Source organism: Apteryx mantelli, chromosome 22 (genome assembly GCF_036417845.1).
Source record: "Apteryx mantelli isolate bAptMan1 chromosome 22, bAptMan1.hap1, whole genome shotgun sequence".
NCBI lineage: Eukaryota > Metazoa > Chordata > Aves > Apterygiformes > Apterygidae > Apteryx > Apteryx mantelli.
In genome coordinates this window covers 13,056,945-13,079,208 of record NC_089999.1, presented here as the reverse complement: position 1 = coordinate 13,079,208, position 22,264 = coordinate 13,056,945, and the positions used below count along the sequence as shown (strand labels likewise).

The window sequence follows — 22,264 nt, the reverse complement described above, 5'->3', positions numbered from 1 at the left end:
TGGCTCTGAGTTTCACTGTATGCTAAGTTGGAGAGTAGCACACTGCCAAGGTATATACAGCATTCCCCACTAGTGATTGATTTATTAGAAACTAAGAATCTCCTAATGCTTTCAGGAGAAACCTGTATTACCACATCATTAAATGTGCTACACAGAGTTGCAGCATTGATTCTGTATCTGATTTTCTGGGTTCTGTCCAGAATAACATAATTTGAATAATGCTACTTTATGTGAAATTGTGTTTCATGGCTTAAATTCCAATATAAGTAGTATCTACTGAATATTATCAGCCAAATTGTCGGAGGGAGGAGGGAGATTGCAGAGCAAGTGTTCTGTCTTGAATATTAAGTCGCAGTGAGTTGAATAAAAATATTTGCAGATGATATTCTTAACAAGAGTTTACCTTTTCATCCTCTAGTCTTTGATTAAGCTCTGGAATTCTATGAATGAACATGCATTCCTGCCCACACTGCCTCTGCCGTCTGACATACTGACGTATACTGAACTGGTGTTGGATGATCAGGGCCAGCTGGTGCACATGAACAGGCTGCCGGGAGGAAATGAGGCAAGTTACACTTTCTTTTTACACTACTTTTCTTTCCATGTCCTGCAGTACATTGTGTCTTGGACTAGCTTTGACAATTGTAATGAAAATTTACCAAGCCAGGCACAAAATCTATTCATTCAGTCTTTCATAGATGAAATCTCTCTCTTGAAAATGAGATTTTTGTTTCATTAAAAATTAATACCTTCCATACAATGGGTATTTTAACCTCCATAGTAAATGATGATTCCATTTCAAACCTGTTCCTATGCTATTTTTTCCTTCATAATTAAAAAGTGCTCATTCAGCTATTCCAGGTAGCTGGGGCTTATATTTGAACAAAATATGTTTTACAAGAATAAATAGAAATGTTTTCATTTGCTTAAAAAAGGAAAACCAATTTTATGCTTTGCATTTAAATATTGACCATGTGGTGTGGTGTTTGTGTAGCGTGCTGGCAATGTGTGTGCAACATCCCCCCCTAGTGAATGATTTACAGGAGACTACCAAGCTGGCAGCGCTGTCGGGGTAATGGAGTTGCTCCTTCGCCCGCGCCGGGGGAGGCTGTGCTGCTGTGGTGGCCTGTGCTGGTGGCTCATTACGTTAGCAAGCCAAAGATTGCGGTGTCAAAATGACTAGAGAATAAAGCTAATGAGTAGAAGGGGTGTTTATTTTTCATCCAGGCTAGATGGTTTTTTTCAGTTATTTAAATTTGAAGAGTTCTAAGGGGCGGTATCATTTATTTTTTCTTGGCATCATTGAACTATCAGTTCCTTTTACTAGATATATAACCTAAGATTGGCAAAGGGTCTGTTCTCATTTCAAAAACATTAAATATAGTGATGAGAAGAAACGGGGGTTTTCATCACTATTTACTGCATCTCTCTTGTCAGGAGGAGGTTTTGAATATTTTTTTCAAATTGAACCTAATCGGTAAATGGTGACTGAGGGAACAGTGCTTTCCTCTCTTCTGCTGAGCCTATAGCAAAAATGTTTTAACTAGTATAATTAAACCTGAAATGAGCTACTCCCTGCATTCTTCATGAGAGCTGAGGCTGCAGCACTGTGGAGGCTTATGCCATCATCTTTCTCTCTTTCTCTGCTCTCATTCAGCGTTTGAGCGGATGGTGGCTAGGGAAATAGCAAAGTCCCTCAGGGACGTAGCTCTGTTCTTGCTGAAATTACAAGCACAGAGCTGCCTGGGCATGAACATGTAGTGTTTACTCTGCCAGTATGAATACAAATAGTCTTATTATAACAGATTCTGTACCCAAAGACCACCAAAAAAATTAGGAGTTTATTTTAACCCTTGGTAGGCTTAGCTGTGCTTGGCCTGAAAACCAGTTACATGGCTGTTGTGGTGTGCATAGTGGTGTTATTTAATGCACAGGTTCAGGACCCGACTCTGTGGGTGTTGCACTGTGGGGCTGACTCGCTGGAAAGTAAGGCAGACAGTTGAAAAATATGATGTTCTTCCCCACGCTTTGCCATCTGTTTGAAGATGACTTCTCATGGAGGTGCATGGCAAATTCTGAGCTGCTTCCTAATGACTTCCCAAAAATGAAGTGAGGGTGCTGGTCATGGAGCTGAAATTCCAGCAAAGGGGTCACTGTCTCAGGTGAAGCCTAGAGCATGGACAAGAAGCCGAGGAAGGTGCTCTCTGTGTTCCCAGAGAGGTATTCGGCTAAAGGTAGTATTGCTAAAGTGTCAGTCAAGCCTGTTCGCAGCTGGATGAGTTACTGTAGGACCACGTGCAGCTGGAATGAGGTTTGAGGCGTTAGTATTGAATTCTGTTACCGATAGCCCCTGCACACAACAGGGCTCATTGACTCATAGGAACAGCCCATCTGAGGAAGAGGCTCTGGCAGGAGCTGAAGGACAGGTGACATTCAAGAAGTGACGAGCTGTCCAACAGATGCATTCCTCCATGCTGCACTGGCTTTATCGGGATGAGCTGACTTTAGGCTTTTATGGTTTAATTTCTTTCAGCTGAGGAAACAAATTTGTCACAAACCTGCACTCAGGTTTCTCTTACCAATGAAGGTGGCTGAGGGGGGTAGAGAGGGAAGGGACACAATGCTGGGTAAATTCAGAACATAAGCATTTTCTTTGTTAAGGCTGTAAATGGATTCATTCTGCTTTTCTTGAGAATCAGTCTGCATAGCATCTGGGCAGAAAAATACAGCATCTTATCCGCTGGGAAGAGAAGGTCCTTGCAGTAATCCATCTATGTGGCAGGAGCTGGTAGTATTGCATAGGAAGAGGGGACATGCCACAAGGAGTAGGAGAAGAATTATTTGGTTCTGTGCTGCTCCCCTATGATACAATGGTGAACCATTCTCAAAATACGGCACGTGTTTCATTGGCTCTCTAGACTTGTCTGAATTTGTTAAGGAAGAGTTTTGTCCTCAGATAGCTGTATTTGACTTTAAAATGACAGAAGCCTGTATATACTGAAAATCATGTTAAGGAGAGATGATGGGTCTTAAAGGAATGAGAACGGATGGGAAGGCCGGGTTTCCAAGCTTTGCAACGGCTTGCTTGGTAACCTTAGTCACAGTTTTCACTGCCTCAGTTTGTTTATATCCTAATAAGATGGGGCTACTTTGGAGTGTTGTGAGGATGATTTAGACAAATATGTTTTAAGAGTCTTTGAATATATAGTTGTTAAATTAGTGCCAGGTATTATGCTACATGACGTCCCTCCAGTTTGGGTTATTAATGCTTGATGGTCAGTGCCAATGGAGTCTGTGTCCCAGAGTTTAACAGATGTGAGATGTTCCCACTGACAGGTAGGAGTTCTTCTTAGGACTTTCCAAGTGAATGTGACTTTTTTTTTTAACCTCACCACCCACTCAAGCTGCTGACTTGCTGAATCCAAAATCTTTTTAGAGACTCTACATGCATTTTTTGCTAAAGAGGAAATTTCTGTTCAAAACTTCTAACTGTAGTAAATATAGCCATCGTTTAGTGCATTTAAGTTCCTATTACTGTTTCACTTGTTTTACACCAAACACAACTCTTCCCCCGTTGCAAGCGAGTGCCCTGACCCTCACAGCACCAGCTCTTCTGAGGCAGAACTTGTCTTTCCTGTTGGAGCTGTGCTACATAATATGAACAGTTAAATTTTCTCCAGGAGAAAAGGGGTCAAGACATTCTTCCTCTTAAAGCATTCAGCTCAGCTCAGCTCAGTGCCCTAATTGTTTTAACTACTTGGTGAAATTGAGAAACCAGCATAAAATCCAGTTGACTTGTGGTCAGTGTATTCACCCGGATGCCAGCAGCTGAGGTTCAAGTCCCTGTTCTAATACTGGGCAGAACAAGAGCTTGTAGCTGGGGTTCTCCCATCCTCAGAGTTCACAAGCGGTGTCCTGGGCTACCCTGGCTCATGCTGTTTGTCTGTGCTTTCAGGAGAATATATGAAAGGTTTCAGATCTGTTCATGTGCAGAATGGGAAGTCTCAAGAACTTTCACAATACAAGAGATGTTTCTCCACTTAGCTTGTGACCACTTCTCATAACCCACCACCTCATTTGGCAGTAATTATCTCTTTGCTAGTAGTCTCAACAAAGAAGCCAGGGACTTAATGGACCATGAAAATACAGCTTGCTATTTATTCCTGGGCAGTGCTCGCTCCTTCTGAGCAGAGGATCCTGAGTCTTCTTGTGGCCGCGTGGGGGCTTGCACTGCTGCTGGCCATGCAGTGTGTACTCTTGTAGCCCAGGAGACATCACTAACGCAGGGCCTTTCCCCAGTCTCTTGTCCACTCAAATGTGCAGCTAGAGTTCTTCTGAAACACGTTTGCTGTTTCTTTGGACTGCAAACAAAATTCTGGATGCTGCCTGGAGCTTTCTGCTAGAGAGTTTCTCTTCCGATCCTTCACATCAAGCTCCTGAACTGTGTCCTGGTCTCTAGTTGTTCTCTTTTTTCACGTCATCTATTACCAGTCTGGGTGCTTTGACTCCTCCCTCGCATGTGAGACTCTTCTAGTAAGCTCTGTCTGCTGCTGTAGGATTTCAGTAGGCCAGCACTCTCAACAGGACTGAATTCACAGCAATAGAAAGTTAAGAACAGTTTGTAAACAATTTTCAGAACCAGTAGGTATATAAGGGAGCTGAAGAAGACAGTATTTTATCAGAAAAATCACCAGTCAACAGCTCCCTTCTAATGATCCATTACTGAATAAAGACTCTAGGACAAGTGGGGCATAACTTGATGTACAATTGCAAGCGTATCAAGAACGATGCACCATAAGGGGGATGCTTAGCCTGTATCCAATCTGACTCTTAAAATAAGCCCAAGCCATTGAAATGTACGGAGATTGCATAGGGCAAAAAACACTGCAGAAGACTACAAACAGCTGCATTCTACTCTTAAATGTCATTAAGAAGAACATTTAAAGTTCATACCATTGCCTGGATGCTGATTTAGATTATACCACAAGACTTTTAACTTACCTGCTAATTAATTTTTTTTTAAATAAATGCAAGCCTTTGGTTTTAGTAGCAGCCTTCTATGTTTCTGGCAAAGCTCTTCTCCTTTGGGCAGGTGGGACAGTGGTCTGTAAGTGGGACTTGCTGCCTAGATACGGGGAGGGGAGGGATACTTGAAAGGATGCAGCACCTCATCCCGCTGGAAGAGCGTGAGAGTCCTGCGGAGCACCTGGGAGCGTTCTGCTCTGCAGCAGCTCTCCTGGAGCCTCCTGGTCCAGCAAGCTCAACTTGGGCATGCCACAGGCTGACCTCTAAGCCTCCAACGTTGCTCTGTAGTTATGTGGCTGTGTTAAAATAGGGAAACCTCTGAAAGTGCCAGAAATTGTGTGAACACAGACAGGTACACAGGGCTAGAGTTCAGAAGTATATGGCAACTCACAGGATTTTAAAATGTGTTGCTTGCAGTAGCTCTGAGACCTGACCTGCAGTGTAGAGATGCCCTCTTCAAATACCCATTGAAGGCGGCTTTGTTCAGAAGACTAACGTATTAGCTGAAATTTTAGTGTAAAAAGGTAATTTGCTCAGCCTGTTGGCAAGCTCCTCATATTACTTGTCATTCCTGAGCTGGGCATTCTGATGTTTTCTTCTCTAGCACTTTATATATTTTGACTAAAGTTTATCATGGTCCTCTAGCACTAGGATGGCACCATTCACTGATAAGACCCAACTAATCTTTAAGAACAAGGAGAAAGCGAGTGTAAGGAGTGCCTGCAGCAACACCCCATGTTACCTTTCATCTCAATCTCATGCAATATCCATGTAAAACATGTAATTTTCCATATTGGCACTAGATGTCACAGTTTTTCCTTCTCAGTAGCATGAGGTTCAGAAATAATCCATAATCGGACCTGTTAGCTGGAGCATTGGCAGGCACCCTTTCTCATGAATGGGGGAAGATTTGGCCAGGTGAAATTCAGGACAGCAGTGGGCAAGGGGCGGCTCAAACACTGTTTCAGAGGCTCCCTGGGTTGCCTGGGGTTGGAAGGTGTGGCTGATGAATTTTATACAAGCGAAGCTTAATAGCTGGGCTGCCTGTTCTGCTTTGTCGCCCCATGTTCCCACATTTTATGACAGGCACAGGGTATTAAAACATCAGCTAGGCAGATGGGGAAGAACTTGAGAAAAGGAAGAGGATGTATGTTTGCAAAGTCTGGGAATGAACGTGAAGCTGAATGGAAAACATCCATGCATCTCCCCCTCCCGCCACTATTTTTCCCAGAGATTACTGAAAAAACGATCATTTCTCTTTGTATTTCCCAGTCCTTCTTGATGATGAGTTTTGGGAGCAATCCTGACCTGAAGGCTCTGGTGGCGGTAGGAATGGGTTTAAATAACAGGGAAGCTGGACAACTATTTGTGCTGCACAGCAAGTGGTGTCTCCTCATCTGAAATACTTGTGGTGCAATTTCAGAAGGTGATCCTCCTTCGGCAGAATAATTTTAGCCCCTATCGATGAGCTCCTCAGATGTCACAGTGAGAGGTGGGGGCAGGGATCAGAATAGAGCACGGTTTTTTTTGTCGCGGCCTGGAGAGTGGTATTTTTAGCAAAAGATGGGCTATCTTTTGACAAGTGGAATGTAATATAAAATAAAAAGCGGACCCCTAGCATTACTGGAAGCTATTTTTTTTTTCTGCTTATGTGCCTAGAACGTTTAATGTCACTTTAGGGTGGCGGGTGAGTGAACGGGAGGGTGGGAGTGGTGTGGGGGTTCTTCGCACCCCGAGCCGGGATGGGTGCGTGTCACCGCTGTTTGGAGCTGCTGCGTCGCTCAGCTGTAGTTGTGCAGTTAAGCGGGGTTCCCTGACCCGCCTGGGATTAACCCATCGTACTGGTTGGGTTAATATCCGTGTTCATCGGTTCCGTCAGTGTGCCCGTTTCTCACAGTGCAGTAGACACTGTATCTCCAATAGTCTGATCTTAAAAGTATGTGTATGTTATAGCAACACTAGAAGTTTAGGCTTTGAAAAGGCTTTCTGAACAAAGCACCACGTTATGAGCCTCTAATATTTATCTTTGAGCTGGAATTTATCATAACTACTGAAGAGGTGAATTTTTGAAAGATTATAAGAAAATCTATATAACAGATTTTTCCAGTAGCTCGAATAAAGTGTTTATGTGGTTTTATATAATTGGGTATGACTGAGGAATTTCATAATGCTTTCAAACAATTGCAGAATTTTAATTCCATTACCTTTCCTGTAATCCCAACTTTTATCAAATTTTTATATTTAAATCACAGCTCTAAGAGGCATTTATGGTATTTCTTACTATTTTACAAAAATTATGTTCCTGGGTATGAAGTAACCCCTCACATCACAGGTGGAGCTTAAAAGGAAGCTGAAAGCAGCGACTGCCTGAATCATGTCTCATTCAAAGGGCAACTGGAGCCCTAAGTTTCTTGGAGGGTTTTAAAATCCTCGGATACACATTATGCCATCACATAGATCTGTGATCTAGTAGAGTTTTATTCTGTATTTTTATGTATATGCTTGAACACATGTATATGGATGTTGTAGGCAAGAAAGTTCTTGCCTACAACAAGAAATCTCCTAATAAAGTTATCCGTCGCTCTCTGTAATCTGTCCTTATCGGTCTGTAACTTCACCACATGCAAACTTTTTCAGCTGAAGTTTTCAAGCCTTGCACCTTGCCTAGGGAGGATTTTTTTGTTTTGTTTGGAAAGCTTCATCAAAAATGCTTTCTTGTTGGTGAAAAATTGGCAGTGTTGCTCACAGCTAATTTTGCGGGCTTGGAGCAGGAGCTCAAATTTGACAGAAACTTGCTCCGAGTTCAGCAAGATGGCTTTAGCTGTCCCCAGGAGGAACTGTTCAAGCTTCACACCTTGCAGCACAGGCAAACATGCAGTAAAAACTAATTTTACACTGTCTCTAAGTGTGTGTGTGTGCGTGTGTGTTTTGGGAGGGGGGGAATGAGCTTTCCTTTTGGTGCCGTGTCTATATGCCCAGTTTCCCTGAACATCAGCCAGCCCTTTGGTGCCCTGTAGTCTCGTGGAAGGAACCAGGACGGGTTCGAGTCCCGCTCATTCCGTTGACCAGCGACCGTTCAGTCCACGTACTTCACTGCCCCTTTTCCTGAGCGAGCCTTCGTCACTCTCATCCTGGAACTGTTTCCTCCCGTCTCTCAGGCGCTTGGCCATGACACTCTTCAGCAGATCATGCCAGACGTGCTTGGCTGCGTTGCCTGCGACCACTGCTTTGATCACTAAATGACACCTTTTTCAAAGCCAAGAAAAGAGTGCAGGAGTCCTGGGTTTTGGCACTCTATTGCTGTTAAGCCAGTAAGTCTGTGTGCCTCTAGCAAAGCATGTGCATTGTGCCCTCTTTCTAGGAGTTGGTCCATGTGGAAGATTAAAAATAGTAATAATAATAATAATAATAATAACATTTTACTGCTTTTGGTCGCAGTATAATTGCAGGGAGGCGTTCTTTCAGATCTAAAGTTCTGGGCATCCAATTCAAACGATGAACTAGGAAGATTGTTTTGGCTGCATCAAGTAAAATTTCTGAGGGTGTTTTTGCCTCTGCGCACTGCACCCATCCTCTCCTGTGCATCAGTGTGATTTGGCATTTGTAGAGTCAAGGGACACCAGTTCAGCTGTCCCTTACAATCGGACAGAGGTCCTGCACAGGGAACATGCATTCCTGTGATTTAAAGATGTAAGAATGTAAATGCACAGTGGGGAAAAAATGTGGTTTCATTAATGTTCAACTTTGGCATTTCTAGTGTGCATGTGCTAGACTCTACAACTGTTGCATTTCCCTTTTCATTATAACTTCTGCCTGTAGTAAATACTGACATACAAATGTCTTCACGTTTTATGTATATTTTTACGTTAAAAAATATGTATGCTGTGTAGATGCAATAGAATGGGAGCAAGACAATTTTTTTGTCAGGGTTCTTAAAAGAAATGTATATTATTGAAGCCTTTCTTAAGCTCAGTTGCTCTACTTAGACATTTAGAGACCGACATCCAGGTTTCCAAATGTGGAAATAAATAAATAAAACGAAGCACGATTTAAAGTACCTAGGCTCAAACATCATCCCTGCTCAGAAAGAAACAGAATAAAATAACACAACTGGCATGGCTCAAACACAGATGCTACAAATAATAAACTGTTCGAGTTTACATCCGATTTTATTTCAACTACCCTTCTCCAGGAATTATGGAACCAGCTAGAAAGGGACTTAAAAGCTCCCTCCGCCGGAGCACCAGCCCCCGTCCACCTCGGCTCCCTCTGCGCGAGGCTGCCCCGCTGCCGGGGCGAGCACGGAGGCGGCTTCCTTCCTATCCCTTTCCTTCCCTTTCCTTCCCTTCCCTTTGGTGTCTGTTGTCAACAGCCCTGGCTGCCACCAGCAGTCAATTTGTAGCTGCATCACTGTGTGTATTACTGTTCACATCGATAGTGCAATTAATGTTGAAGTCAATTTTGGTGTTAATTTTAGGCCATGATTAGTGTTGACACTGTGTGTCAAACTAATGGCATTTATGAGTGCCGTGAAAACGAACGTTAGTTAATATCATGTTTTTACTATCTGTTAATGGTTACATTAAGCCAAAGATCTAGTGGGAGAAGGTGTGTATAAAATTATATATATAAAACTTGTGTGTAATATATGTGTGTCATGCTATTCTGCATTGCTGGTGTTATTCAGGGAGCAAATGACATCTGAGCGCTGAATCCTAATCACAGTTTGGAACATCAGAAATAATGATCACTTCTGATCGGAGGTTGTGAATAATTCATCTGCTTTGATTTTCACGTTCTGTCCAGTGATACTTTTCAAACCAAATGTGTTCCTACAGGAGAATAATGGTCCCACTTCTTATGGAAATGCTGTGGCACAAATCATTTTGCCAACATAAAAACAGTTAAATAAGATGGTTCTGGCTTTTATTTTTTCCTCCCTCTCTTCTTCGTTCCTGGAGCTGCTGGGAATAGAGCTGTGGCAAGAGAAGCACTTCCAGACTGTGCTGGCTCTTAAAAAGAGCCTGTTTGAAACCACTGCCGCTTACCATCGCCCATTAGTGTTCTGACAGTGCTCTTAGGTGATTAGCTCAGCCTGTCTAATTAACCTGTGAACTCTCCATTTTTTGGCATGCCGCCGTTAACTTAAAAATCTCATCACTTTTTTTTTCTGAAATAGAAAGCTATCCTCCACTACCCATAAATTTAAACAGAATCTACATTGTTCATGGGGAAAAAAGCCTTAGCTGAGCCCTGTGATTTTTATTACTGGATAAATGGCACAAAATATAGTATGTATTGGGGATGCAAAAAGGCACACAAATTATTGAAGTGGTGCACTTCAATTTCTTTCTTTTTTTAAAGAGCATGTGATTGCACCGCATTTATCAGTTACGGACTATTTTCAAGAGTTTATGTAGTTACTGTGCCTTGGCTAAATAGTTTTTCCTATTCTACTAACCAGCAGCAGCAAAAGGGATTTTGCTTGCGTAGAGGATACACAATCCCGGATTAGGAAGCTATTTGAGGATCTCTGCTATGATTTGAATTTTCTCAATAGGAAGTGTTTTGAGTATGGATGTTTTTGTAGTAATGTCAAAAATCAACAAGTTGATGAAATTGAGAAAAATGTCTTATATCCTGGGAGGCAGAGAGAGCCTGCGAGACTGGTCTGGGAAACTAGCCCAGCTCTGTCACTGGTGCAGGTGTTAGTTCCTCTGCCTCCCGCGTAAGCTGAGGGTGCCAGCGTTTTACTTTCGGTGCGTTGTGATCCTTGCGTAGGCTTCCCGCGATGCCCGTGCACGTTCCTATCTTGCACTTCGCTGCAGCAACAAGGAAGGATTTAGTGAACGCAAAGCCTGAGCGTTTCTCCGGTGGCTCGTGTAGCTTGTGTTCGTCCTCCGGCGCTGCCTGGCGCAGCCCTGGCTGATGGCATCAGTGTCGCTGCATGGGGGCAGCTACTTCGATACACCCCTGTGAATTAGCGTTAATTCTGTGCTACTTTGGAAGAAGTTTATGGTGCAGTCTTAAAGAGAATAGTACTCCATCTTCCCTTTGGATTTCTGTCAAGAACTAAAGTTGTTCCCTGAGGCTGGTGTCAGCTTGGGCAAGTGCCCACTTGCGGGTTTTAGTGATGGTGGAGAAAAATAAGCCTGCAAAATGCAGTAGAGGACTGAGCTGCAGGAGGTGATGGGGGTACCGATGGGCATCCCCTCTTTCTTAGAGGCTGATCCTGTAGCCTTGAACTTTGGATTTGCAGATTTTTTTCAGTCTGCTGTTTCTAATTACAAGCTTGCCCACCATAGAGAGTCCGAAGCAGAGACACTTAATATCCAGCCTGTGACATCTCTCTTCCTGTAACAGTGAGGTCAGAAGGAGAAAGCTTACCTTTCTTGTCCTTCTTTTCACGCTTTTTTTGCTTTGTTTTCTCCTGTGAAAGTCCAGTAATAGAAAAGCAGAAGTCCCAAGATGCCCTCTGGCTGTGAAGATTTATTTGGGATCAATGAGGTTGCTCTTTCAGGCTCTGGACAGGTTGCCTGTGTGACCCCTGGTGTCTTTGCTAAGGAGCCTTTCATCTGTGCCTGGCCTCCAGCTGCATCCACTTGTTGTACAGCATTAAAAGTTACCCTTTCATTTTGCAACAATTCTGGTATTTTGACGAAGCAACTTACTGACCTTTTGGGATTTATGCTTCTGTCTTTGGAACTGCTGCAGGAGCTCTCTCTTCCAAACACTACCGTCAGATGCTAAGATGTAACTGTAAATCTGCAAATATTCAAAAGCAAACAAGCAGATTAATCCCTTACAACATATCGGTCAAAACAGCACTGGGTGAAACTGAGACCAATGAGAAGGTGAACTGAAACACCATCTTCCCATTAACCTACAATCTCAGCTCTCAAAAGGGGAGGTGTAAGGGAAGGATCTGCCAGTAGCCAGCTCTAATATTTTTGGATTGCTGCCTGCTTTATTTCCAATGACCCTTTGATTAATTCCTCTGTCTTTTTATTTTTTTAATGAGGCTATTATGGCATATCTTATTGCAGATGCTGATTGGATCTCAACTGTGTATTGTGCCATTTTGATTTGGACTGAATAGCACATATCTGTCTGCTGCTTCTCCCCTCTCCCCCTCCCGCTTTAGTTCATAATGTTCAGTATGCCGAGTCTCCGCGCTGAGAGTTTCAGCCCTCCTGATTGCAGAGGATGTGCAATCGGCTTGAGGAATGTGTACTCAGAGCTTATGATCCTTGAGCAAGCTGAGACTGGGTGATGCATGGGGGCTTCAGGGGACGCTGCTATTTCCATCTGTTAATGGCACTCCATGATGGCCATCTCCCTTGTGCAGTGATATGCAGAGGCGAAGAGATGGGAGGTGCAGGGCACAGATGCTGCTCATCTCCATAAGATGGGCCAGAAGAGATCGTCTGATGATTTACAAAGAAAAGAAGAATAAGCAGCTAAAGCGTTACTTAACCAGGTGGGGCTGGAAGGAAGCTGCTGCACTATTTGGGAAGGAAAAGGGAAAGAGCCAAAGGAATGAAAGGAAAGGCATAAAAAATGGAGGTAGTTACAAAATAAAAAGATTATTAAAATGAGGGTGGGGTGAGAGAGAACCAGTGTGATGAGGTTCTGCGGTGATCACCTGGGTAGCCTAAACAGATGGTCAGGCGTCCAGTAGAGCAGAACATCCAGCCTAACCGTGTGTGTTCTGTTGCGTGGCATAAAAGCAGCATGCGGTGAGAGGGGCGTTTGCAGAATGTATTTTGGACCTGTGACAAATCCCTGAATGGAAAGCGGGAGGGCCGGTGGTAGTGCCTTGGGTGGGAAGAAAGCAGCAGAGTGGAGGATGTGCTCCAGTGGCGGTGGTAAGGCTCAAGTCCTGCCAGCTGTGCTCAACGCTGGCAGTGCACATCAGAGCTCTGTTCATGGAGTTCCCAAAGAAAACTGGTGAAGTGCAACACATCATACAAGAAAAATGGCCCATGTGTTGGTTCCCTCTTTCACTACTTGAAGGTATACATTTACTTTTTTTTTCCTCCTCTCTCTCTGTTCTTTGATTGCAGGTTGGGATGGTGGCCTGGAAAATGACTCTCAAAACCCCTGAGTATCCAGAAGGCCGTGATATCATTGTCATTGGCAATGACATTACATACCGAATAGGTTCTTTTGGGCCTCAAGAGGATGTGCTGTTCCTGAGGGCTTCTGAGCTGGCTCGGACACATGGTATTCCCCGTATCTATGTGGCTGCCAACAGTGGAGCCAGGATTGGTTTGGCTGAGGAGATTCGGCACATGTTCCACGTCGCCTGGGAAGACCCGGATGACCCATACAAAGTAAGGAGGCACTGGAATCGGAGGTGAAACTGTAGCGCACAAGATAGTCTTATTTTTACAAAGACTGTTTTAATAGAGGTGAGCTACATATTTGCCAGACGGTTAGGTCCAAAGTTCTCCTTGGTATCAGGTCTCTCAGACAGTAGAATTGGTATCCAAAATGAACTGGCACTAAAGGATGAAAGAACCCCCAGGTTTCACTGGCCTCAGCTAGAGCCCTGATGCTGAGGAAGGATGTTCTTACCACTGTCTGGGATTAAATTCTGCTCCCTTGAAAGTTGTCTTTTTGGAAGGGGTTGCTGGAGGTCTGAAAGGGACTACAGATGAGAATGAAATGAATAAACTGTTTTTCCCTGCAGGGATACAAATACTTGTACCTGACTCCTCAAGACTATAAGAAAGTCAGTGCCCTGAACTCAGTTCACTGTGAGCATGTGGAGGACAATGGAGAGTCCAGGTAAGCACAGACCAGTCAGAAGGAAAACCTTTCTGTTCGTCCTTGGGAATACGAGAAGGTGATATACTCGCATCCTTGTCTTCAGCTAGAATATTCTTTAGGATCAACTTATGTAGAAAGCCATAGCTCTGTGTGCTCAGAGTACGGAGCAACAGAGTAACAAGCTGTATCATGAAATGCCTTGTTTGAGGTAGTGCCCTGTTGACATAGTGGTACTGCCTAGGGGTCCCAGTCACAACTGAGGGTCCTGCAGTGGTAAACGCTGTATGATCAGGAAGATGATTCTTGCCCAAAGGCTTGCAGTCTAAATTTTGAAAAGAGCTTTTCTGCTAGGCTCCATAGCAAGGATAGAAGAGTTTCCCTGAGCGAAGGCTAAGCCTTCCAAGCATTTTTACGAGTTGGGGTGCAGTGGTTGCACTGAACTGTCTTACAACATATGTTTTTCCATGCACACGTCTGCTCCAGGCATTTGTATCTTCCCAACTACATCCCATAAGTAGGACCTGTGAAGATGAGGTGCCAAGAAACTTTGGGAGCCAGAACACAGCTGCAGTGGTGCTCCTGGGGGAGGGAGGAGGATGTGCTGAGGAAGGAGAGAGACGCTACTTTGCAGACTGGCAAGCTCTGAAAGAACAAAAGGCTACTGCAGGGTGTGGGGATGTGTGCCTGCCCGTGTGCACAGCACGGGAGCTGGTGGCTCACTTCAGTGAAGCACTTAAGTACATGCGGAAGTACTTTACTTAGCAAGGGCCTAGTGGAAAAGACAGAAGCCAGTCTGAGAGAGCTGAATAAGAAGGGACAGGACTGGGGAAGAAAGGCGTGAAAGAAGAAAGTGAAGAAAAGGTAAGAGCCTAATTATAATCTCTTGTTCTGTTTTTCTCCTTTTGGCTGCATTCTCTTCCTCCCTTGCCCTTTATTCTATGATCAGTCTGCTCCTCATATCCTATGGGAATGACAGAGGAACATTTCTCACAGGCGTTCCTCTCCCTTGGCATTTCCTCTCTGCAATGCTGCTTTGACTGCTCGTATGTAGGACTGCTCCATGGTGTTCAGCAAGGCTGCAGAACGAGCTCATGTATAGGTCCTGGCCGGGTATTATGCACATTAGTCTTTGGAGCCTTAATGATATTTAGTCACTTTTCATTTTCTTTGTAGCAAACTGATTCAGCAAATCACTGGACCTTGTGACTCAAAGGCTGTATGTGTCTCCCTCAGGTATAAGATAACAGATATTATCGGGAAGGAAGACGGACTTGGAATAGAGAACCTCAGAGGATCTGGCATGATTGCTGGAGAATCATCTTTAGCCTATGAGAGTATTATCACCATCAATCTGGTAATCCCCCTCTGCTTTCTGTTCTTCAGACTGTATCGTCTGTTTCAGCTGAAAATCTTGCAGTGAAATCCAAAAGATACATCTGGGATCAGACTTTTTGTTGATGTAAATTGGCTCATCCCCATCGACTTTGAGCAACACTATTTGCACCATTACAGGCCTGGATCTGTTTCAGACTAAATTTAAAACACCTTTGGAAAGCAGTCATTTTATTTCCTGTTTGTGCTGTCTATAAGCTACTGCTCCTCTTCTTTGAAATAAAATACATACATTATCAGATACTTTGCTTTACAAAAAGAATAGATTCTGGAGTTTTGCAATGAGAGGTAGTTTTTGTAGCCTTGTAATACAAAAATGGACTGGTTTTATCAAGACATTTGAATTGATAGGTTTTGGCTGTGTGATAGGACAAATCAAGTGTGGTCTTTTTTTTTAGGTTACATGTCGGGCAATTGGAATTGGGGCTTACCTTGTTCGGCTAGGGCAGAGGACTATCCAGGTTGAGAACTCGCACATAATCCTGACCGGCTGTGGAGCCCTCAACAAAGTAAGTTTTTACATCTCTAACTGATTTCAGTCTTAAGAGCTATGTGAAGTGAGTTGGTATTTCTGTGAGTTCAGCCTGAGAGTCAAGGAGCTGCCACCACTGTACCTGCTGTTGCACTTAGACACTTTTGCTGTTAGATTATGGAAAAGCTGTGGAGAGGGCAAGACTCGGAGCCTTAACGCACCCTTCTCAGTCTGCTCCAGCTCAGGGCTGTGTCACAGGGCAGCGTTGGGGAAACTTTCTTGCTTTTGCAGTCTTTTTTCTTTTTCTTTTTCTTTCTTTTTTCTCTGGTCAGAAAACAAGTCCTTTCATGCACCTGTTTTTTTCTTGAGAAGAACATCATACTGACAGCTAGGGGCCCTGCTCCAGGCGTCCTGGTTGGAGATTGGGCAGGGGACCTAGCCAGGGCTGCAGTTGTAAGGGCTTGAGCATGAAGAGGTGAAGGGGAGAAGGAGAAATAGCTTTTAACATGGGTTGTGTGCAATGACGAAATGACCGAAGTAGAGGAGCCCCAAAAGTGGGCACCACCGTCTCCCACCCGCTGTGTACTGTCACAGAGGAAACAGGGCTGTTTCTAGTGGCACAAGGGTAAATCAAAAGTCAGCAAACTGGGGGCATATGAAACCCCGCAGCAAACAGGTGGGAGGATTGCCCCCTGCACGTGTGCACGGGTGAGACACGTGCACGTGTGACATGGAGCGTGCGGACAGCTGTTGTGTGTGCTTGTGGAGCCGGGCCACCCCGTGGTTTGCGGTTGCGTGGGTGTGTGGTAGTGAGTGCTGGTGAAGCGGCGAAGGGCTGGCTGGCGTTTGGGAGGAGGCCTCTGGCAGAGGATTGTGGCCGTGCCTGGGAGACCCTAGGTTTCAAAATGTGCGAGCCAGAGTCACCCTGAGCTCTCAGCCATCCACAGCGTGTCGCGTTAATCCTGGGGGAGCCCTGAAGCCTAAGAAAGAGTGTGCGGCTGGAGAATATCAAGGACTGAGACCTGCTGGAAATCTCGGCTGGGGGGGCAGGGAGAACAACGCAGGCTCTAAGGAAACTTACTGCTTTCACTGCTGAAGTGGCTCTTTCTTTTCCACCAAAGGCGATTTTTCTCCTTTGCTGCCCCACGCCTATTAATACCATAGCCTCCAGGTCCTTGTCTGCAGCAGGCAGGGCTCGCAGCCGACTCGCGCTCGCCCCTCTCGGCGCGGGCTTTGTCCGCGCGGGCGCCGGGCTGGCGCGGGCGCGAGTGCCCTCCCCGTTGTGCCGCTTTGTTCCCCGGCGCTCCCCGGCACCTGGGGTGGCTGTGCTTCAGCGCAAGCTGCGTTTCGAGGAGTGCCTGCCCTACAATGGGAGATGAAAGGAAAATAGTCTCGCGTTGAATTATTCCACTGAATAAAGGGGCTCTGCAGAGAATGAAGCATTGATCCGATCAACTCTAGGACGCAGCACCCTCAGTTAGATCTCTTACACGCATCACACACACCTGCATCGATGGAAGGAAAAGAGGCATTTGAAGATTCATCCTTTAAAAAGAAATTGAGTCGGTTTAGTGCTTGCTGAAGTGGAATATGTTGCCTGGTTCCAGCTGTCATTTGGTGGGGATCGGGGCCCTGCAGAGCTTCCCAGATGGCAGGGCCCATGTGTTTAGTCCTCCACTTTTACTCTTCTTTCCAGGTTCAACTGCATTCTCTACCCATGGAGTGAATGTTTGTTTTTATAGGACTAGATTAATCTCACTTAATTTTAGGCATTTAAAAATTATCTAAATTAAGCCCCTGTCATCTGTCAGCAGGCATGGGCAGAAGGAGATGCTTTCTGGGGGGGATTTTTCCTATCCTAAGAGTTTCGGCAGGGAGAAGTGTATCCTTTCCTCTCCCTCCCCACAGCCTGTTGGAAAGGCATATATATTTATGTAGGCGCTGAACCTCTTCCTGCCTAAAGGTCAGACAAAGGAGGAACCTAGTGCAGCCTACCCAGCTTTCCCAGAAAGAGGCCTGAAGCCCAGACCCAGTGTAAGTTTGCCTGTCCTTCAGTAGTGTGAGGCCAGGAATTCACACCTGGACACACCTGGAGGTTGTGTGATGTGTCTTGCTAATTCCTGTCATCTTCATTTACTGATCCCTGCAGTTATATTCAGAGCTTGAATGGATCCAGCTATGACTGTGTCCCTGAACTATGTCTGATGTTGTGAAATGATCTCTGGGACTAATCTGACCTGGCCAAACTCACTCCACTTGAGATTTTAAGCAGGGTGTGATGCAAAAGGTGAATGCTAATGCATTTGCATCATCTTGCCACTGAGGCAATATCTACTTCCGACTTATCCTCCATCTCCCACTTCTTATATTTAAAAAGTTAAACAGCTGCCCCTTGAATTTAGGGGGACAGTTCATTTGAATTTTCTTTTGGCTAGAAGTCAGGCCTGTGTCAGCCAGGGGCCAGTTAAACAGAGTCTTCTTTCATAGGACTGTGGAAGCTGTTTGGGCATGATGTGTCTTGTTTATTCTTACCAGTGCACAAATAAGACTCCAGAAGGGTCCTACGGTGGAAACCCATGGTGGTTTTCTCTGTGGAGCAAGTGAACCTTGCTTGTAGTGGATGAGATGTTGAGAAGAGCCCTGTGCAGCAATGTCAGCGCTTCTCCTTGTGGGTGTTAGAAGATCCCTCGTTCGACTGATAGGATCTTGGGTAAAGATCACAACTGAAACATACATAAATAAATGGAAACTGCTACCTTGCATGACAGTTGGAAGTCAATATTTTCCAATACAGTTGCATACAAATATTCCTTTGGCTTTTGCCAATTAAGTGTCAAAGATTTGGAACAAAATTTTTCATTGCTGACTTTAATTATTGTCTCCAAATAGGATGGTGTGCCTAACTTGCGCGTAGTCTTGTGTCTGCATACACCTCCTTTTCAAAATGTCTTCTTCCTGTAAGAAGAGAATGTGCTGTGCAGAAACGTTTCTGCAGCGATGGAGACGATTAGACTTTCAGAGAACAGTGTGGGCTTTTTGCAGAAAGTTGTTTGTTTTTTTTGGTTTTTTTTCCTATGGAATACTAGATTCTTTTTAATATGCAAGGGGAGCAGAGGAGACTGTGACAAACGTAATGTGCCAGCAGATCTGTTGCTGCTCTTGTTCGTTATCATTATGTAAAGCCAGCCCGAGGGTTTAGGTGTAGAGGGAAAGGTCCAGCTGCCAAAACCCGTCCGCAACCTATAACTTAGAGGATGAGCTCAAGGTCAGTGTCGTTTTTAGCTGGAGCTAATGTTTGGTTCTGGGGGTTGCCTAATCATGTGCTGGCTGTTCGCTGCGTCTGTGTCACTGCTTCATAAGTACAGAGGCGTATCGCCGTTAGACACCTGATATCGGGCAGGTTTAGGGATTCTCTCAGCCCCATTGCCTGTCAGGTGCGAGAAGGAAAGTGCACAAGAGCCGTACAAGATTTCCCTCTTCTCGTGATTAAACTGTCTTTGTTTATAGCCTGGACCTGTGAGCCGGGGAAAGGCTTAAGGAAAAGGTGTGATGCTCTCTGGTGGGGAGAATGCTCTGCATGTGGGGCACCGGGGCTGCGTTTCATCCGTCCCCCTTTTGTCTTCACCATTGCATTTCAGCAGGGGGTGGAGAGGTGGAAATGACATTTCATTCCTCTCCTGTGAGTGTGTGCGCGCGCGTGTGCTGAGCCCGCTGACCCCCCTGAAAATTGAAATAATGATAATGCGCGTCTCCTGACTGCATCAAAGTATCAGCACATCAAAAGCCAGGAGGCATGAAATGCAAATGATAAAGTGAAAGCAGATGGATTGTGCATGATCGCCTGATGCCCAATGAATTTTAAAAGGTGCTGGTTCACATGGGGAGAGGGGCTGAAATAAACACGTTATCCCTGCAATTTTTTTTTGTTCTTGCCGCTCACTCCTGACAATATTTTTTCACACTTCAGCGAGCAGCCACTCCATCTCTCTCCCTCCCTCTCCCTCTTTTTCTCTCCCTCTCTCTTTCGCTGTCTACCTCGCACACGTCTCGGGTCATGTCGCCGCAGCTCCGGTGGAAATAATAAGATATAAACCACGAGGTTGTTATTTGCATAGAAATAGCATGGAGCCCCAGGCAGCATGGGAGAAGGACACAGAGATCATTTGTCTAAAATTTTAATGAAAACTTTTGCTGAGGCAGAGATTTTTTTTTAACTTTCCCTGCCTCCCCCTTTTTTTCCACCTCCCTCAACTCCCTTTCCTCGTCATAAGCTTAATGTGGTGCGATTTCATATGAGATAGGTGACGTGCTGCCTCTCACTAACAGGTTAATTTCCATTGCTTTTCTTTTTAATAGAAGTAGGGCTGAAAAGCCCAGCACTCCCAGTCTGATGTATTGCTTATATGGTTCGAGCTTTCAGAACTGCATTTCATTTCAGTCCTCACAAGGATCTTCCCAAGTCTGTTTCTGACCTATTTTTAATTAGTTTGCACCTTCTTGTCTTTTGTGTTTAAAAGAAATCCCGTCTTTAAGACTGTTTTGTTAACGTAAACAAATGGTGACTTTCGGTCACGTTTTCTCTATGGATTTATGTTCTAGGCTTCTTTTGCTTTTTCTTTTGCGGGGCTGGAGGGTACCAGCTTTGGCAGAGATTTTCAGGGACAGCTACTAATTTGAAACCCCTCAGTTCATTGTGTTCAGCCTGGTATCGCAAGCAGGCGTTTCCTGAGTGCTAATGAGGAGCTGTCCCACATACTGCACTTTACGATGGGACATCTGGAGTGGCTGGTCACTTCTAAAAATGTTGATTTGGGTTTACATGTACAGCAGTGATGTATGTTATTATTAAAGGGAGACTAGGGATGGCCTGAAGGGCAGGAATATGGAGAGTACTGGCACGTGGAGCGTGCCGAGAGGAAGCATCTTGGCGTTGCCAGCTTTCATCGGAGCAGCTGGCTGCAGGCAGAAGGATCCTGGTTTGATTCGGCTCAGTACCATGCTGCTCTAGAGAAGTGCAGGAAAGCGCATAGTGGATTATCATGGAAATACAGAGGAAGTTTTGTCCTAACTCCTCTCAGACACTGGCTGACCACATGTTGGGTGAGGTGAAGGAGAAGCACCTAGGCAGCAGATTGCTTTGTTATCTCTGCCTCTTATCTTAGCTTTGTTTTTGCCCAGACTCTCCAGGTTTGGGCTGCCTGAACGGTTCCTCAGGACCTGGACCTGTCCTCTGTTACGCTCGTCCCTGGGGCCCCATGGTGCCACGCCATGAAGTGCTACGTGCCCAAACGTCTGTGTCCCACGGCCCCCGGGGGGCTGTTGCGGGAGGAGGTCTGGCTGCCGCGTGCGTCTCGGGTGACTGTCGTGTTGTCCTCGACACGCAGCAGGGCTGCTCCTGTCACAGGATGGACGCGGTTCGATGGCAGCACCTCCTGGGTCTCCGCTGGAGGCTCTGCAGCTCGCTCAGCCGTAAGGTTACTCGCTCTGCTTCAGGACAAGAAGCGCCTACTGTGTCTGCTGTCCTCAAAGGTCTTGCGTATCTTTTTGAAGTTCTTCCCTTACTGTGTTGTTTGCTTCATACCGTGTCCGTGCAGGTAAGCTAGGGCAACTGAAGAAATCACAGAACTAACTTTCTGAGAAAAAGCTTCTCCCTTTTATTTTGGTGACTTTCCCTCTTCAGGAGAGGACCTTAGCTCCTGGGAAGCATGGTCAGAGCATCTGCAGGGCCTCTGCCTCCAAAGTGCTTTAGAAATTCCACTTGTGCGTTTTGCAAAAGCACTGCACGTTGCAGCTCCAGCACGAGCTCCTGTCGGGAGCGATGAGTTCCTGTAGCAAAGGGGTGGGAGATGCACCCATGAATTGGGCCAGGAGCTATGGATGCCAGCAGGTGAGGGAGCCAGCACAACCTCACTGGCTGCTGGGCCAGTCAGGAAATGTTGGCTGGGTCTGTAGAAAAATAAAGAGGAATTGCTGAACTTAGAGTAGGCTGCGATCATGCACAAAAGATAAGAGGGAGCTGCAAAGAATGACCTCTTATTTTGTGGTTTTATTTATATGCTATTAAATAAAGTTTAGGTTAGTCTCCAAATTGTGATATAGGTATAGAGGAAATAAAAAAGCACCTATTTTCAGCTTCTAGCAGGATTCAAATATCCATTCCCATGTATGGAGCTTCCTTGGGTACTAGATTAATAAAATGGCCTTTCATCTCTGGATAACCTGACGTAAATCTGTCTAATGTTACCTGCAGGTCCATGAGCAGCACCGAGTTAGCCGCTTTTGGGAGTGCATGCACGTGTGGTCAGTGACCTGCCTGGCCAGAGGGTTCCTCCTGGAAACAGGGTAGCAAATAGGAATTTTGCAGCAGCCGCAGTACAGCTTGCACTGTCTGGAAAATTATGCCAGGTTGCTCTTTGCATGTGTTCGCTGAGCGTGTTGGTGGGGAAGCATCATCTGATAGATGGTTTCAGGCTTGGCTGCTTGTCTATCAGAAGCATTATATATCCGGTAATTTTGGAGATTCTCCCTTACCAGCTGGAGTCTGCCGCGTATTTCGACAAAAGAATCTAAAGAATCTGGTTTGTCAGTAACATCCAAGTG

The 22,264-nt window shown here is 45.1% G+C and overlaps 1 protein-coding gene across 2 annotated transcripts in view; it reads left to right on the top strand.

Moving 5' to 3' along the window:
* Window positions 1–22,264, top strand: part of ACACA (acetyl-CoA carboxylase alpha) — a 149,858-nt gene that overhangs the window by 81,199 nt on the left and 46,395 nt on the right. For both annotated transcript variants that reach the window (XM_067309653.1, XM_067309654.1), the window contains exons 41-45: window positions 419–565; window positions 13,092–13,361; window positions 13,721–13,818; window positions 15,034–15,154; window positions 15,591–15,701. In XM_067309653.1, coding sequence (XP_067165754.1) covers window positions 419–565; window positions 13,092–13,361; window positions 13,721–13,818; window positions 15,034–15,154; window positions 15,591–15,701 — 747 coding nt within the window. The remainder of the gene's footprint in view (window positions 1–418; window positions 566–13,091; window positions 13,362–13,720; window positions 13,819–15,033; window positions 15,155–15,590; window positions 15,702–22,264) is intronic.